At 54.9% G+C, this 16,538-nt stretch overlaps 1 protein-coding gene across 1 annotated transcript; it reads left to right on the top strand.

The window, feature by feature from the left end:
- The first annotated feature begins 13,294 nt into the window (after positions 1-13,294).
- On the top strand, positions 13,295-15,998 carry IER5L (immediate early response 5 like). Its single transcript, XM_039475271.2, has one exon. The coding sequence runs from the start codon at positions 13,505-13,507 to the stop codon at positions 14,729-14,731; it is 1,227 nt and encodes a 408-aa protein (XP_039331205.1). The 5' UTR covers positions 13,295-13,504; the 3' UTR covers positions 14,732-15,998.
- The last annotated feature ends 540 nt before the right edge of the window (positions 15,999-16,538 follow it).

The raw sequence follows: 16,538 nt of genomic DNA, 5'->3' as shown, positions 1-16,538 counted from the left end.
AATTTATTTTTAAAAATCTAACTTGGTGGAAATTTGAAAACTGTCTCTCAAATAACTCTTGAAATAAAAAGAGGATTCAAAAAAAATACATACTATTTTGATGTTTCACCCTATTTAGATGTTAAATAAAATGAGAGTATTGCATACTACAACGTATAGGGTGCAGCCAAAGCAGCGCTCAAAGGACAATTCATATCCACAAATGCATCTAAAGTGTATGCAGTTTTTAAGAAAGAGAATTTTTAAACAGAAAGTTGGCTTACCCATTAAACAGCCTCTGAGAAGGCAAAAAACTTCTGAGAACTGCTAGCTGTCTTGCCAAAGTTCCTTAAAGCTCATACAGCCGAAAAATTACTAATCATTTTCCCTCCAAACATTCTCCATCTCCAAACTTGCCTATGGTGATGAAATGCCAGGAGTAGTCAGACATGTGTTGTTATACAGCACGCTTGCTGTCTCCATTAGACAGACAAAGAAAGCAAGCTAGGGCCAGGCAGGGTGGCTCACACCTGTAATCCTACACTCTGGGAGGCTGAGGTGGGTGGATCACTTGAAGTCAGAGTTTGAGACGGGCCTGGCCAACATGGCGAAACCCCATCTCTACTACAAATACAAAATTAGCCAGGCATTGGTGGTGGGCACCTGTAGTCCCAGCTACTCGGGAGGCTGAGGCAGGAGAACCACTTGAACCTGGGAGACGGAGGTTGCAGTGAGCCGAGAATGTGCCATTGTACTCCAGTCTGGGCAACAGAGCCAAACTCTATCTAAAAAAAGAAAAAAGAAACAGAACTAGAAAAACTCCCTGATCCCTACAGGGAGACCTCACACCCTGTGCCGTTCTTATTACTGGTTGCAATTTCCTGAAGCATCCAGATAAGCGCCGGCTGGGGAGTCCAAGGAGGCCAAAATTCTAGAACCTGGCTCTTCCACAAATCAGATGTATGGCCTTAATCAAGTCACGGAATATTCATGTAGCAGTCAGCTTTTGCCATAAGGATGTTGTATAACAACCTCAAATTCTCAGAGGCCGATACGAACATTTATTCTCGCACTCATGGGTCTGGAGGCTGACTGCAATTTGCCTGGTCTATGGTCTAACCTGGGTTCAACTACGTAATTTTGTTTTGTTTGGTTTGGTTTGGTTTTTTGGGTTTTGTTTTGTTTTGTTTTGTTTTTGTTTTTGTTTTTAAATTAAGACGGGGTTTCACCGTATTGGTCAGGCTGATCTTGAACTCCCGACCTCAGGTGATCCGCCCACCTTGGCCTCCAAAGTGCTTGGATTACAGGCATGAGCCACCACGCCCGGCCTCAACTACATAGTTTTGTTCCAAGTTGCAAATCAGACAAAGCAGATTCCAAGCTGTGGGTTAGGTTCAAGTCATCGCCATGTGCCTCCACTATTTTTTTTTTTTTTTTTTTTTTTTTGAGACAGAGTCTCACCCTGTCGCCCAGGCTGGAGTGCAGTGGCCCGATCTCAGCTCACTGCAACCTCCATCTCCCAGGTTCAAGCAATTCTCTGCCTCAGCCTCCCCAGTAGCTGGGATTACAGGTGCCCGCCACCACGCCTGGCTAATTTTTTTGTATTTTCAGGAGAGACGGGTTTTCATCATGCTAGTCAGGATGGCCTCGATCTCCTGACCCTGTGATTCCCCCGCCTCAGTCTCCCAAACTGCTGGAGTTACAGGCGTGAGCCACCATGCCGGCCTTTTTTTTTTTTTTTTTTTTCTTTTTTTTTGAGATAAGAGTCTCACTCTGTTGCCAGGCTGGCATGCAGTGGCTCGATCTTGGCTCACTGCAACCTCCACCTCCTGGGTTCAAGTGATTCTCGTCCCTCAGCCTCCCAAATAGCTGGGATCACAGGCATGTACTACCATACCCAGCTAACCAGATAATTTTTTGTATTTTTAGTAGAGGTGGGGTTTCACCATGTTGGCCAGGATGGTCTCGATCTCCTGACCTTGTGATCTGCCCACCTTGGCCTCCCAAAGTGCTGCGATTATAGATGAGAGCCACTGTGCCTGGCCCTTTTTTTGTTGTTTGTTTTTGTTTTTGAGACAGAGTCTTACTCTGTCACCCAGGCTGGAGTTCAGTGGTGCAATCTCAGTTCACTGCAATCTTCGCCCCCCAGATTTAAGCAGTTCTCCTGCCTCAGCCTTCTTAGTAGCTGGGGTTACAAGTGCCCACCACCACACCTGGCTACTTTTTGTATTTTTAGTAGAGACGGGGTTTCACCATGTTGGTCAGTCTGGTTTCGAACTCCTGACCTCAAATGATCCACCCACCTCGGCCTCCCAAAGTACAGAGATTGCAGGCATGAGCCACTGCGCCCAGCCTCCATGTTCTTTTTTGAACCAGAAACTACATGGGATATATGTTGTCATGAAAGATCACAGATATGCCAGAGGCGGAGCAGAAACAGGAACGTCCCCTACGGCCTTCTCTTAAGACGTAGGCTGTCTGGCCAGGCGCAGTGTCTCACGCCTGTAATCTCAGCACTTTGGGAGGCCGAAGCGGGTGATCACTTGAGGTCAGGAGTTCAAGAGGTAAGCTATCTTTCCTACCCACGGTCCACTGGCCAAAGGAAGTCATATGGGTAAAGCCAAAGTCAGTGGGGCGGGAACATTTATTCTGCCCCAGGGAGTAGGGGAGTGAATAACTGTTGAACAGTAATTCAACCTACTGAACTTTCTGAGCCTCAGTTTTCTTTCTTTTTCTGTTTGTTTGTTTTTGAGATGGAGTCTCACTCCGTTGCCCAGGCTGGACTGCAGTGGCACGATCTCAGCTCACTGAAACCTCCGCCTCCAGGGTTCAAGAGATTCTCCTACCTCTGCCTCCCAACTAGCTGGATTCAGGTGCACACCACCCTGCTGGGCTAATTTTTGTATTTTTGGTAGAGACAAAGTCTCACCATGTTGGCCAGGTTGGTCTCGAACTCCTGACTGCAAATAATCCACCCGCCTCAGCCCCAAAGTGCTAGAATTACAGGCGTGAACCACCGATTCTAGAACTCAGAAAACTGAGTCTTAGTTTTCTTATCTGTTTTCTTACCTCATGCTTATTGACAATCAAATTTAGTTACGGAGTTTCCAAAACTGCTCAGACTCCACTAAAATGTTCACAAGGATCGCCTCCCGTCACCAGGCCCCTCTGGTGCTATAAGCAAGGCTGCCATCACTAATTTTATCAGCTGCCCTTTCGGCTCCATCAGAATCAGATTCCCTCTGCCCAACACTAACCTAGTGGGCATGGCAGGCAGGCCCTGTGGGCATCCTCATCCAGAACCCTAAAGTCAGAAGGGCTCCAAGAGACGCCCTTTCCGGTCTTGGTCTCTGGACCATTCCACTGTCAGTCCAGCCTCTTTTTTTTTTTTTTTCTTAAGTCTAGCTCTGTCGCCCAGCCTGGAGTGCAATGGTGCGATCTCAGCTCGCTGCAACCTCCACCTCCTGAATTCAAGCAATTCTCCTGCCTCAGCCTCCCGAGTAGCTGGGATTCCACACCCAGCTAATTTTTTTCTATTTTTAATAGAGACAGGGTTTCACCATATTGGCCAGGCTAGTCTTGAACTCCTGACCTCATTATCCGCCCTCCTCGACCTCCCAAAGTGATGGGACTACAGACGTGAGCCACCACGCCTGGCCCAGCCTCATTTTTAAGGCCCTGGAGAAGCCAGATGCAGGAGAGGAGAGCCATTAGCATTTGCGTCTGGGGAATAAGAGACTGGGGTTCAAACCCCAGCCCGACCACTTTCTGACTTTGTAAATCTAAGAAAAGCAGGTAAGCTCTGTGGACCTCAGTTCCCTCATTCAAAATGGGGCTGGGGCTACATCCCAGGGTGGGCATCTGTACGGAGCCATGGAGGACGATTCAGAGCATGGGCTCTGGAATAGGGCAGCTCTTCCAGTGACGGATGCCAGAAAAGCTTTGGTCTCTTAAAATCCCCCATGCAATGGAGATCATCCAAGTGCTTGGTGGGGTGTTTTTAAAAATCCTGTGTCGTGAACAAGCACACTGCCACATACATACTCAGTTCTCAAGAAAAAATGGTTCCCTTCCCTTCTCCGTGACCCTAATAGGTTGGTCTAACCAACACGGGGACAGAACTAACTAGTCACTAAGTGTGAGACAAGGAGGTCTGCTTATGACACGCCTGCCTCGTGAGTGTTAATTAGCTCAGTGTTCACTTAGGCCATAAAACAATAAATAAATAAACGTTAACTAGTCCAATGAGGATAATAGCCCAACTTTGCCAAATCTAAGGTGTTATCAATGGTAAGATACGTCCCAATTTCAGAGATGTTAACTATGGGGAAGAAAGCAGGTGCCTTAGAATAAACTCACTGTGTGATATTGCAGGAGGGAAACCAAGCTGTGGTTTCATAGAATTAAATACTGTCTGATTTCATTAGACAATTAGAAAAGCCTGCCTCCCTGGGTACATTGCAAGTCACTGTCCCTTCCCCTGCTCTTATGCCTTGGAATGGGCATCAGACACAGTAGATACTCAACTAATGTCTGTTGAAGGAGTGAATCAATCCATCCCTCCAGTCATCAGAGAATCAGTGAATGAGTCAGCAGTGAATGTGGCCCGGCACAATGGCTCACACCCATAATCCCAGCACTGTGGGAGGCCGAGGTGGGTGGATCACCTGAAGTCAGGAGCTGGAGACCAGCCTGGCCAACATGGTGAAATCCCATCTTTAAAAAAAAAAATCCCTTCCATTTTCTTACAAACGAGGCAATGAGACTAAAGATGTTGTCGCTAGGCCAGGCGCAGGGGCTCATGGCTGTAATCCCAGCACTTTGGGAGGCTGGGGTGGGCAGATCACTTCAGGTCAGGAGTTCGAGACCAGCCTGGCCAACATAGTGAAACCCTGTCTCTACTAAAAATACAAAAATTAGCGAGGCGTGGTGACATGCGCCTGTAGTCCCAGCTCCTCGGGAGGCTGAGGCAGGAGAATCACTTGAACCCAGGAGATGGAGGTTGCAGTGAGTCAAAATCATACCACCGCACCCCAGCCTGGGCGACAGAGCGAGATTCCCTCCCAAACAAATAAATAAAATAAAATGTTCCCATTGCCAAGCAGAAAAATCAGGAACCGAGGAGAGACGCTGCCGTGAGGAAGGAGGAAGGCAGTGGGAAGGGAAGCTGAGACCACCAGGCCAGGCCACTGCAGCTGTCCCTGGAGGAGCAGCCGCCGGGCAGAGCACGAGGAACCCGTGAATCCAGGCTGCAAGGACCAACGAGAGCAGCACAGGGTGTTGTCAGGGTTACACAGATACTCCCCAGCCTCCACTCTGAGTCCTGGAAGCCACCTGCTGCTTCCCGCCAAGTGCCTGCCCCCACCCGCCACTAGGTCTCAGGGTTCAGTGAGCTGGCCGTGGAGACGAGCTAGTCTGGAGTGCAAACTGGCCCACCTCTCTGAGCCTCGGCCTCCTGGCCTGTGAAATGGGCGTGGTGATGAAAGTACCTCTGCTGTAGATTGTCATGAGGGCTCACGGAGATGACTCATCGATTCATCGAGCAAAGAACTTAGTGGCAAGGACACAGCAAGTCCTCAGGAAACAAGCTAAGGAGACGGCACTGGGGGCCACCGCCCAGGACACAAGACAGAGACCCACCAGGCCACATTCTGGGGTCAGTTCTGGGAGAGAAGGCCCTGCCCTCCACTCAAACCACGAAGTTCCACTCTCCCCGCCACACATTCGCTCCTTCCTCTTCTCTGCCCCTTTGAGTGTGTGTGCACATCATGTTTGTGTGTGCCCGTGTGCGTGTGTGTGTGATGTGTGTGTGATGCATGTGTGGTGCGTGTATGTGTGCGTGTGAGCATTGTTTATGTGGGTGTGTGCATCATGCTTGTGTGCGCGTGTGTGCATGCGTTTGTGTGTCTGTGTATGCATGTGTTTGTGTGTCTGTGCAGGCTGTGTGTGTTCACATGTGTATATGTGGGTACGTGTGTGCGCATCATGTTTGTGTGTCTGTGTGTGTGTGTATAACGTGCTAGCCAGTGTGGAGCGCGGAAAGAGCCTGGCTGCAAGGCCTGAGTGTGACTCATGCCCCACTCCAGTCCACCATTCAGTGGGAGACCCTGACCGGAAACGTCTTCCTATGCCTCAGTTTCCTCATCTGTATGACGAAGGCGATGACAGCGCCCAAGCTCCCAAGGGTCCGGGTGGACGCAGAACACAGATGCGAGGGGTCCTGCCTGTTGCCCTTTCACCAACACAAGGTCAGGAACGGAAATTCTAATTGGCCCCATTTTTTTAAAAAAACAGGAATGAAAAGGAGCTTGAGAGAGGAACTGAGGACAGACAGCCGGGGATTGCTGGGCTGTCTCTCTCGCTCTCTCCTCACACACCCTTGAGAAATGATTTTGTGAGAAATACTCTCAAAACAAACACCAAAACTGTTTTGTTCCGTGCAAGTTGCATTAAGAATTCACTAGGGTGGGGAGCAGGAGGGGCAGCCTGAGCTTCAGAACTGACTGCTGGAGCGTCTGGGCGCTGAGACAGGGGCCAGGCCCAGCAGAGAGGCGGCCTGGGAGGCCTGGGAGCCAGACAGTCAGCCCTCCTCTAAGCCCCACCCCGAGCCCGGCTGACTTCCCTTATCCCGGTATCGCAAGCTCGCTTATTTATCTGCTTACTTACCGCTTGTTGCTTCCTGTCTGGAATGCGCAGGGGCTGCGGCGGCACACAGTAGGCACTTAGTATTTGTGAAGGGACCGCTGCGCAAGTGTGGAAATGAATGCACGGTGGAAGGGCCAGGGTGAAGCACCGCTGGCAAAGATGGATGAAGCTCAGACCAGAGGGTGGGACCCGCGCAGCGGCGAGAGAGGCACGGCCCCAGACTTCCCCAGACCTCAGTCTACCCCACTGTGAAACGGGGATTGCAGGACCATTCGCCTCGAGAGATCCACTGGAGGATTCATGGCAAATAATACATGTTACACATTGTCCTGGGTGTGACACGATGATGTCTACAGTTATTACACGTGGAGTGGAGAGTGGGGAGGAGAGAGGCACGTACGCCAGCTCCCACCACTCAAATGAAAAGAAAAAAATTCTAGGATTCCAAAGACTCAAGGAGCTTCTCTCTCCTTAGAAACTCCCAGCTGAGCCCAGGAAGGGACAAAGGTCTGTACTGAGTGAGTGATAAACAAGTCAGCCAGGAAAGCAGAGCTACCACACACACACACACACACACACACACACACACACAGTCTCTCATATCCCCACACATGCACACACACACACTCATGTCCACACACATGCATATAGGCACACATGCACACACATTCTCACACACGTGCACATGCACACTCACACATGCACACACGCACATGCATGCACTCTGACACATGCACACACATGCACGCTCACATGCACATATGCACACACACGACCACATGCACACACGCTCACTATATGCACACACCCACACGTGCACACACACCCATAAACACACACGAACATATGCGCACACACGTACACACATACGTGCACACGTGCACACACATGCACATGCATATACACGCATCCACACATGCACACGCTCGTGTCCGCACACATGCACCCATGTCCACACGCATGCACATATGCACACAGAGATGCACACACATGCACACACTCCCTCACGTGCATGCACACATGACACATACATGCACACACGAACATGCACTCATGCTACATATGCACACACATGCACACTCCCTCACACATGCACATGCGCACACACATGTACTCTCCCTCACACACATGCACACACACGCACACACACACATACACATACGCACTCATGCACACACACACTCATGCCCACACATGCACACTCACACTCATGTCCACGTATATGCACATATATATACACACATGCACACACACACTCTTGCACACACACACACACACAATCACACACCCCAGCTCGGCCCAGAATTAACTCTGGCCTGCCCAGAGTGCTCAGTGCCCAGCAGGATCTTGAGAAAGGAGAAAAGAGGGCGGGGAACTTTCCGGTCTCAGTACTAATCCCTTCACAGTGCCTCTCAACTTTCAAAGCACTTGTGAGTCAGGTGATAAATGAGGAAACTGAGGCCCGAGAGAAGCAATGCATGTTCCCTAGGGATAACAGGGTCAACCTGGAACTAGAACCCACTTCTCCAGCCCCTTTGTCTCCACTCTGTTAGGCCACCCTGATGTGCAGAATGCTGAAGGACACCCCATCCGCATCCCAGAACACCTCCAGGCAGGCTTGCCCTAAAGGCTCCAGCTGAGCCCTTGGCAGACATCACTAATCAACTGGAGCACCCAGGGCTCCAGGCAGACACTACTAGTCAATCAGATCTGGCTCTGAAGATTCAAGGATGCTTCAGCATGGCTCTGGCGAGTGAGATCTGCCTGCCTTGCTCCCCACAGCTTAGCACAGTGCCTGCACATTGGCCAGCATTCAACCCATGGTGAATGAATGAATGAACAAATGGATATCCAGCCTTTGCCAGATGCTGGAGCAGGGACCCCAGATGTGAGAGATCACATCTGCACCCTATGCACACTCTGTAGACATACAGAATTCACCCAAAGGACAGACGAATGGAAGCTGCATTCCTCTCCCGAAGCTCCTACTGCTCCCCCTATCTCCCGCCCCAGAGCCCAGTCACGTCTCCTTCCTTGCCATGTGAACAGGCAAGTCAGCCAAGCTCTCTTCGCCTCAGTTGCTCCATCCATGAAATGGAAATTATAACCGAACTTGCCTCAAAGGTCCATGCGGGAATTCAAGGAGAATTGGCTCAGTGCCGGGTAAGAGCAAGAGCTCCAAGAAGACAGTCAGTCTTTCTCATTACACGTAAGATCCTTGAAGCCAGGGGCCACAGTGGCTTTCTGGGTACTAGGCTGATTGCCCAGGACTATGCGAGGCAAACATAGACAACAGTGGGGGGATTCATTAACCTCCACCTGGGCCAGTGACAGAGTGCAAGTTCTGTGGGGCCAGTGGAGGCTACGCAAGCTCCAGGGTCCTAGCCCTCCTCCCCCATGTCCACCAGCGACAGAATGGCCTTCCTAGAGTCCAGCAAGGAGCTCGAGTCCAAGCGTCACTGGCTCCTTGGCCTAAGAGAGAGAAGTCTCACCAGTGACCCCTGCGGCCAGCCACACCCTTCTGTCTTCCCTGCCACTGCCCAAAGCCCTGGGTCTTGGTCCCCACCCCTCCGGAATGAGCCACACTCCAAGCCACAGACACAGCACACTAGGGCAGCTCGAAGCAGGACCGGGAGGTGAGACATCTGACTTGCAACCCCAGCTCTGGACCCACGCCCTGAACACAGAGCACATCCCTCCTCTTCTCCAGATCTCAGTTTACCCATCTGGAAATTGAGGGTGGGGGTGGCCTGGTCTCCAGAGCCCTTCAAACCAACAGTGTCCTCTGCATCCTAAGGTTCACTGATTCACTCATGCCACAGGTGAGTGCCCACTGTGGACCGCCATGGCCCTTGGCTGGGCCCCTCGTTCTGCTGTCGCTGCTGGAGGAGCCCCCCCTCTTCCTGGTCTCCAGGTCTCAGCTTCTCACTTCCCAGCCCAGCCTTGGACCTGGCCTTCCCATCACAGACGTGGCTCTCAGTATTTTCTGGTCTGTTTAGCTTGTCTGCCTCCCTCTGAATCATGGCCTTCTGAAGGCAGAATCACGTCTCGTTCCCTGACCCATTCCCAGGGACTCCAGAGAAGGATTCTGGAAATCTCTCTGCGGCAAATGAAAAGTGAATGAATGTGTGAACTCCAAATTTCTCTCCCCCTTCCTCCATCCAACACAACACCCAATACAGTGTTTTGCCTGTGGACCCCTTCCCCTAGCCAATCCCTGGGAACTCACAGGGCAAATCCCACTGCCAATCATTCCTAACATGTCCCCTACCCACCAAGCCCAGGTGACCAGGAGGTGTCCACAGGCATGTGTGCACTTGTGAAGTGTTAACTGCTCTGATGGGGGGCTTACACCACCTGGGGTTTGACGGGAGCCCAGGTTCCCAGGGGTCCCATGCCCCAGCTCCATGCTGTCCCAGCAGACACTCAGTCAATATTGAGGCAGTAATTAACTTCCTTCAGGGAGCAGTGACTCAGTGCCAGATGTAATCTCCCCAGCTCCAGGGGGAAAGGGGAGATCCCCAACCTTTCTCAGGTGCTCAGACAAATCGGGCCAGTCCTTCATCTTTGTCTCAGGTGGGCCTATCCCCCTTCATGGAGTGCAGATCTGAGGGTACCTTCTCCTGACGTGTGCACACAGATAACACACATGCACAGGCTCGCCGCCCTGAACCCTCATGGTCCCCTGCCCTGAACCTTCATGCATCCCAACAGAAGGCTGCTGCGCAAACCACCCATTCTCTAAACATCTGTGAATTCCTACCGTGTGCCTCTCAGGTCAAACCGCTCCCCAGGGCACCGAAGAGTTCAGCTGTCCCACTGCCTTCTTCAGCAGGGTTTTTCTGACGACAGCTGTGGTGCCTTCCCTTCCCAGGACACCTCAAAAAAGATCAAGGGTTTTTATGAACCTGCACAAGTGCTGAGCCTTCCCCACTAGCCCACTTCTCAGTTGAGAAAGGGGAGAGATGGAGTGTGGGCCCCCAACAGCCCCAGAGGATGGGGCCACCCAGAAGAGGCTGCTAGCACTTCTCAGCTGTCCCCAGGGAATGGAAGGAACTTCAAAGAGCTCAAAACTCAACCTTGCGGGGGTCTAGGAGGTGCCACGAGGAGTTGCCCACGTGAGGGGCCTGGTCCCTCTGCCCCAGCCTGTAGCTGGAAGTCTGCCTCCATCCCTGCCGTTTCTCCATCTGGGCCCCCAGAGCCGTGTTCTGGGATGCAGCGCTGAATGAGGGGCTGGGGCTAGGGCTGACATTTGCTTCCTTGTGGGCCCTGGTCCCAGAGCACTTGGCAGAAAAGTGGTAGGAGGTCAATCGAACCAAGGTCACTTTCATCCTGAGATGGACCCAAGAACTGGCCTCGGTGCCACTGACAGCGGATGCTGATTTGGAGGAACCTCTGGCGAACTCCCGCCCTGGAAACAGACAGACCTGGGCTCAGATCCTGACTCTACCCCTTCTTGGTGTGTGACCTCAAGCAAGGTAGGTAAACTCTTATTTTCCCCCGATAAACACTGGGCCACTACAGAAAGAAGGCCCAAAATCGGGGTTGATAATATTTTCTGGAGCTGGGCTTGCAATGTGCCAGACACTGTGGATTGCCCAGACACTGCTGCACGCAGAGTCCCCACCACTGCAGAGCCGGTAAGAGCTCCCAGTTCCTTCCGCGCACTAGTGACGTCTCAAAGGTGAACTTCAAACATAAATAAATGAAGTCTTTGTGTGCCTTGAAGACAGGCACCAGGGAAGTGAGGGACAGTGTATTTTTTTACTTCTACGTGTTATCACTTGAGCAAGTTCCAAAGCCTTAGAGGTCTCTATCACCAATCAAAGGTAGGGAGGGCATCCTTTCTCTGAAGTCCCCTGAAATTTCCATCCCAGCTTCTCTGGGAGGAGGCCTGGAGAGGTGCTGTGGGTCACAGGGGCTCAAACCAGTTTGAGATTATTCGAAGGTGCCCCAGAAGAGACAAAGCACCCGGTCCAGGGCCATGTGATCCTAGGCAAACCTCATGCTGTCAGCGCCTGAGTTTCCTCACGGCAAAAATGAGGTAAACAACCGCTAACTCTGTTCTCACGCTCAACGCCTGGCGTGGAGAAGATGCTAAGAAACTGTTTACGGAAACAAATCTTGGGGAAATTCTTAAGACTGAAGAAAGACCCGGAGACCACAGGGTGGCTGTGGGCCTCTCCACTCCCAACAAAGGATGAAGTAGGTGCTGAGAACTCAGAAGGAAGCCCCAAAACGCAGAGACTCAGAAGATCCTCTGAGGAGGAGGTGGAACAGCAGGACGTCTGCTCACGGGCCTCCCCGGAGCCCAACCCCACAAGGTCCACCTGTGTCCGGGAGACTCTGCAGATCCCGTTCATCCTTCAAGGTTCCCCTCATGGACCCTCCTCAGGCAAACCTCCAGACCACTTCCAAGAGCCTCCGGAGCTGTCTGGGCAGCCTCCACCCCAGGCAACTTTGAAACCCCCTGGGAGCAGCAATCAGCACCCTTCAGGCTTCTTGGTCCAGATAGAGCACCCAGGAATCAGTCCTGTCTCTCCCATTGCCTCAGTCCCCCAGCTGCAAGAAGGTGACCCCTGAATGGTTCAGGATAAGAAGGAAAACTGTCCACAAAAGTTGGGTCGGTGAGTTCCCAGGCCTTCGGTTTTCACCTCCCGTCTGGAGCGCAGGGTCCTGTCCCGGATCCCAGCTCTGCCCGCTAGGAACTGTGTGGTTTTCCAAGTCCCTCCACTCCTCCAGCCTCTGGCCCCTCCTCTGCAAACGTTAGAGTGAGGATTTCGGGAATTGCTGGGAAGGACCTGCCCCATACTAGGCCCATAATAATAGTCCCTATTGTCATCATTATTAGTTAGGCACGAAAGGAAAGGTTACTGAGCCAGTGATTAGGAAACACAGAGTCAGCTCTTAAGACGCCTTTGGGCCCCAGTTGGTCGCAAGGTCCAAACACGTCCTGGCCTCAAAACTCTCTCCAGGGAAGGTCAAAACGCATGATGTTTTGGGTCTTCCCGTCAGACAAATGGGGAGGCCCTCCCTCCCGCAAGCATTCCCAGAGGCCACTCGGCCAAGAAGTCAGGATGTCAAGCCCTGCATTCCCTGCGGTGAACGGTACCCCCAAAACCTCGCTCCTTTGATGTCCCCCAGTGTCAAGCCGGCGGCCCCACCAGCCTCCTGCAGAGAGGCCTTGGCTCCCGCGGGTCACCCGGGGGCCGACAGGTGAACAGGTGGAGGCGCCGCGCGGCCCAGAGCGGGAGCCTCGCGCACCTGCCGCAGGTGAGGCCCAGCCGTGCGGAAGGGGGAGGAGCCGTCGCCGCAGCACTCAGGTGAGCCGACCCCCGACTCCCGGGACCTGAGGCGAGGGCAGCCGCGGGCTCCAACGTAGCCGCTGCCAGGCGACCTATGCTGCACGCTGCGGCCCCGGCGGCTCTGAGTCCCGCGCGGCGCGGCGGCCCCAGGAGAACGTTCGAGGCAGCGGCGGCGTTGGAGGCCCGGGGTCCGTTCGGTATTTGAATAGCACAAAGGAACCGCCTTGGTCTGATTGGCCAGCCGAGTAGCCCCGGGGCGGGCAGCGCCTGTCACTCGGGAGCCTCGCGGCGCTCCTATTGGCTTAACGCATGTGGGGCGGGGCCCGGGCACCCGGCTAAATAGCTGGGGCCGGGGCCGGCCGAGGCTCATTGCTTTGGCGCCGTCTGGGGAGCGCGAGCCTGCGGGTGGCACGCAGCGCATGGTGGCGGCTCCTCTCGGAGCGCAGCCGACCCGCTGACCCGGGCTCCGTTCCTCTGCCCGGCGCGCCCCGGCGGCCGGCTGGAAGCAGAAACAGCAGCAGCGTTAGCAGCAGCAGCAGCGGCGGCGGCTGTTCCGCCGCCGTCTCCCCGGGAGCATGGAGTGCGCCCTGGACGCCCAGAGCCTGATCAGCATTTCCCTGCGCAAGATCCACAGCTCCCGAACCCAGCGCGGCGGCATCAAGCTGCACAAGAACCTCCTGGTGTCCTACGTGCTCCGCAACGCGCGCCAGCTCTACCTGAGCGAGCGCTACGCCGAGCTCTACCGGCGCCAGCAGCAGCAGCAGCAGCAACAACAGCAGCCGCCCCACCACCAGCACCAGCACCTCGCGTACGCGGCGCCGGGCATGCCGGCCAGTGCGGCCGACTTCGGCCCGCTCCAACTTGGCGGCGGCGGGGACGCGGAGGCGCGCGAGCCGGCCGCCAGGCACCAGCTGCACCAGCTCCACCAGCTCCACCAGCTGCACCTCCAGCAGCAGCTGCACCAGCACCAGCACCCGGCGCCCAGGGGCTGCGCGGCGGCGGCGGCCGGGGCGCCCGCGGGCGGCGCGGGGGCGCTCTCGGAGCTGCCGGGGTGCGCCGCGCTCCAGCCGCCGCACGGCGCGCCCCACCGCGGGCAGCCCTTGGAGCCTCTGCAGCCGGGTCCTGCGCCGCTGCCGCTGCCGCTGCCGCCACCAGCGCCTGCTGCGCTCTGCCCGCGGGACCCTCGCGCCCCGGCCGCCTGCTCCGCGCCCTCCGCGCCCCCAGGGGCCGCCCCTCCGGCCGCCGCCGCTTCTCCGCCAGCCTCCCCGGCCCCCGCCTCCTCCCCCGGCTTCTACCGGGGCGCATACCCGGCCCCCTCGGACTTCGGCGTGCACTGCAGCAGCCAGACCACCGTGCTGGACCTGGACACTCACGTGGTGACCACGGTGGAGAACGGCTACTTGCACCAGGACTGCTGCGCCTCCGCCCACTGCCCCTGTTGTGGCCAGGGCGCTCCGGGACCCGGCCTGGCGTCCGCTGCCGGCTGCAAGCGCAAGTATTACCCTGGCCAGGAGGAGGAAGACGACGACGACGAGGACGCGGGCGAGCTGGGGGCCGAGCCCCCCGGGGGCGCCCCGTTCGCCCCCTGCAAGCGCGCCCGCTTCGAGGACTTCTGCCCGGACTCGTCCCCGGACGCGTCCAACATCTCAAACTTGATCTCCATCTTTGGCTCGGGCTTCTCGGGGCTGGTGAGCCGACAGCCGGACTCCTCGGAGCAGCCGCCGCCGCTCAACGGGCAGCTGTGCGCCAAGCAGGCGCTCGCCAGCCTCGGCGCCTGGACTCGAGCCATTGTCGCCTTCTAGGGACCCCCGAGGGCACAGGGACCCGGGGCCCCGCGGGGCTGGGGCCAGACAAAGACTCGGCCAAGGAGCGAGAGGAGGGAACGAGCGGGCGCCGGGCCACTCGGGGCTGAGCTGGGACGAGCAGGGGGAGGCGGCTGATGTTTTATAAATTGCAAAATAAAAAAAAAGAAATCTAAAATCTTGGACTTTATTTTTGCAGAGAGAAAAAGCGCCTATTTAAGTATGCTTTGTGTTTCTCCTACTCTTTTTTTCTTTTTATTGTAGTGATTGCAGTGGTGTTTAGCGAGGAGCCTGCCACGTGAGGGAGGGCTGCTGCCCGGAGGAGGTGCCGGGCAGCCGGGGGCGAGGCAGGGCGCCGGGGGCGCAGCGCAGGAGGGCGCAGGACCTGGGACGCCGATTCCAATCAGTTGTCAGACCCGGGAAGCCCGACGTTACGCTCTCCCGAGTCCCTCCGAGGGGTGAGGAATGGGTCTTGTGAAATCCTGAGCAAAAACAAAGGCAAACTCTATCTCCGAAAGGGACGTTTGGGTCACATTTCCTCTCTGGGGGCGGACTCCAAAGTTCTCAAAATGAGAAGGCAGAAATGAAAACACTTCAACTTTTTTTTTCTTTTCTTCCCGGGGCGGGTGTCTTGAACCCCTCTTCTCCCCGCCCCTCTGGCTCCGTTCTCCTCCCCTCCTCCATCCGTCTCCCGGACTCGGGGGTGGCGCCTGACACCCCGACACTCTCGGACACTGTTTGGGGAAAGGGTGGGGGGCGGGCACGGCGGACTACATTTCCCATCATGCCCAGCACTGCGGTCCTCACTAAACAAAAAAGGAAGTCGATTCCTTCACCTGGATCCCCGGCGGCCCCGGGGGAGGGAGGGGCCGGGACCGCCGACTGCGTTGGAGACTTTGCACTAAGTTCCTGGTCAGCTGTGGTGTTTTTGTGTGTGCTTCTTTCTAAGTTGCACTGCCCTGGTTCAGCCTTCGGTTGCATTTCATGAAACCAGCATTGTTCGAGCCTGTGAGAACCCTGTCCTGTGTCTTCAGCTCGATAGATTTGTTTAAAAGCCTTCTGTTGTAAAAAGGTGGGGTTCGCCTGCAGCCCCTCTGCTTCTCTGCCATCAGCACCCTGTGGACCCCAAAACAAGTTGCCAACCCTTCCTTTCCCGGCCCTTTTCCCTCATTGCCCTGTATTTTTGTGCATACTGAATTGTATATCACCGGGTAAAACTGTTCAGATTGTTTAAATTTATAATCGTAATAAAAAGTCGACTACAGAATATGGTTGTACCTTGTTTTCAGATCTGTCTGGGGGCAGCGGGGAGGATAGAGAGGTGTGGGAGAGACCCCCCATCCCTATGTAAACCCCAGTTCTCTTGGGCCTGGGCGGGCGGGATCTGACTAAATCCGCAAGGTCGGGGGTGGGAGAGATGGGGGTGATGTAGGTGGCTGGGGATGAAGCGGGTGCTGCCCGTCTCTTGGCCGCCCTCGCCCCCGCGACAGGGGGTCCTGTCCCCCTTGGGAACCGGCCGCCCCGGGGTCCCCAGCGGGAAACCAAGCCAGCTTCCAGCACATTTCCTGCCCAGGCAGAGGCGCAGGGCCTGGTCGGCCTCGAGTCTGAGCTCTCTGTGGCCGACGAAAGCAGCCAGGGGACACCGGGGGCTTCAGGGCCACCCACACTCCCTGCCCCGCGCCTCCGCCTGCACGTCCGCATGTCTCAGGCTGCAACTTGAGGAAGTTTTTTCCTTTTCTTTTTCCCTTTTTTTTTTTTTTTTTTAAGTTGAGTTTGTTATCACTGCTCGGTGCCACTTGGTGGTGTG

Source organism: Saimiri boliviensis, chromosome 2, assembly GCF_048565385.1.
Source record: "Saimiri boliviensis isolate mSaiBol1 chromosome 2, mSaiBol1.pri, whole genome shotgun sequence".
In the NCBI taxonomy this organism is placed as follows: domain Eukaryota; kingdom Metazoa; phylum Chordata; class Mammalia; order Primates; family Cebidae; genus Saimiri; species Saimiri boliviensis.
This window is presented reverse-complemented; position numbering and strand designations above follow the sequence as displayed.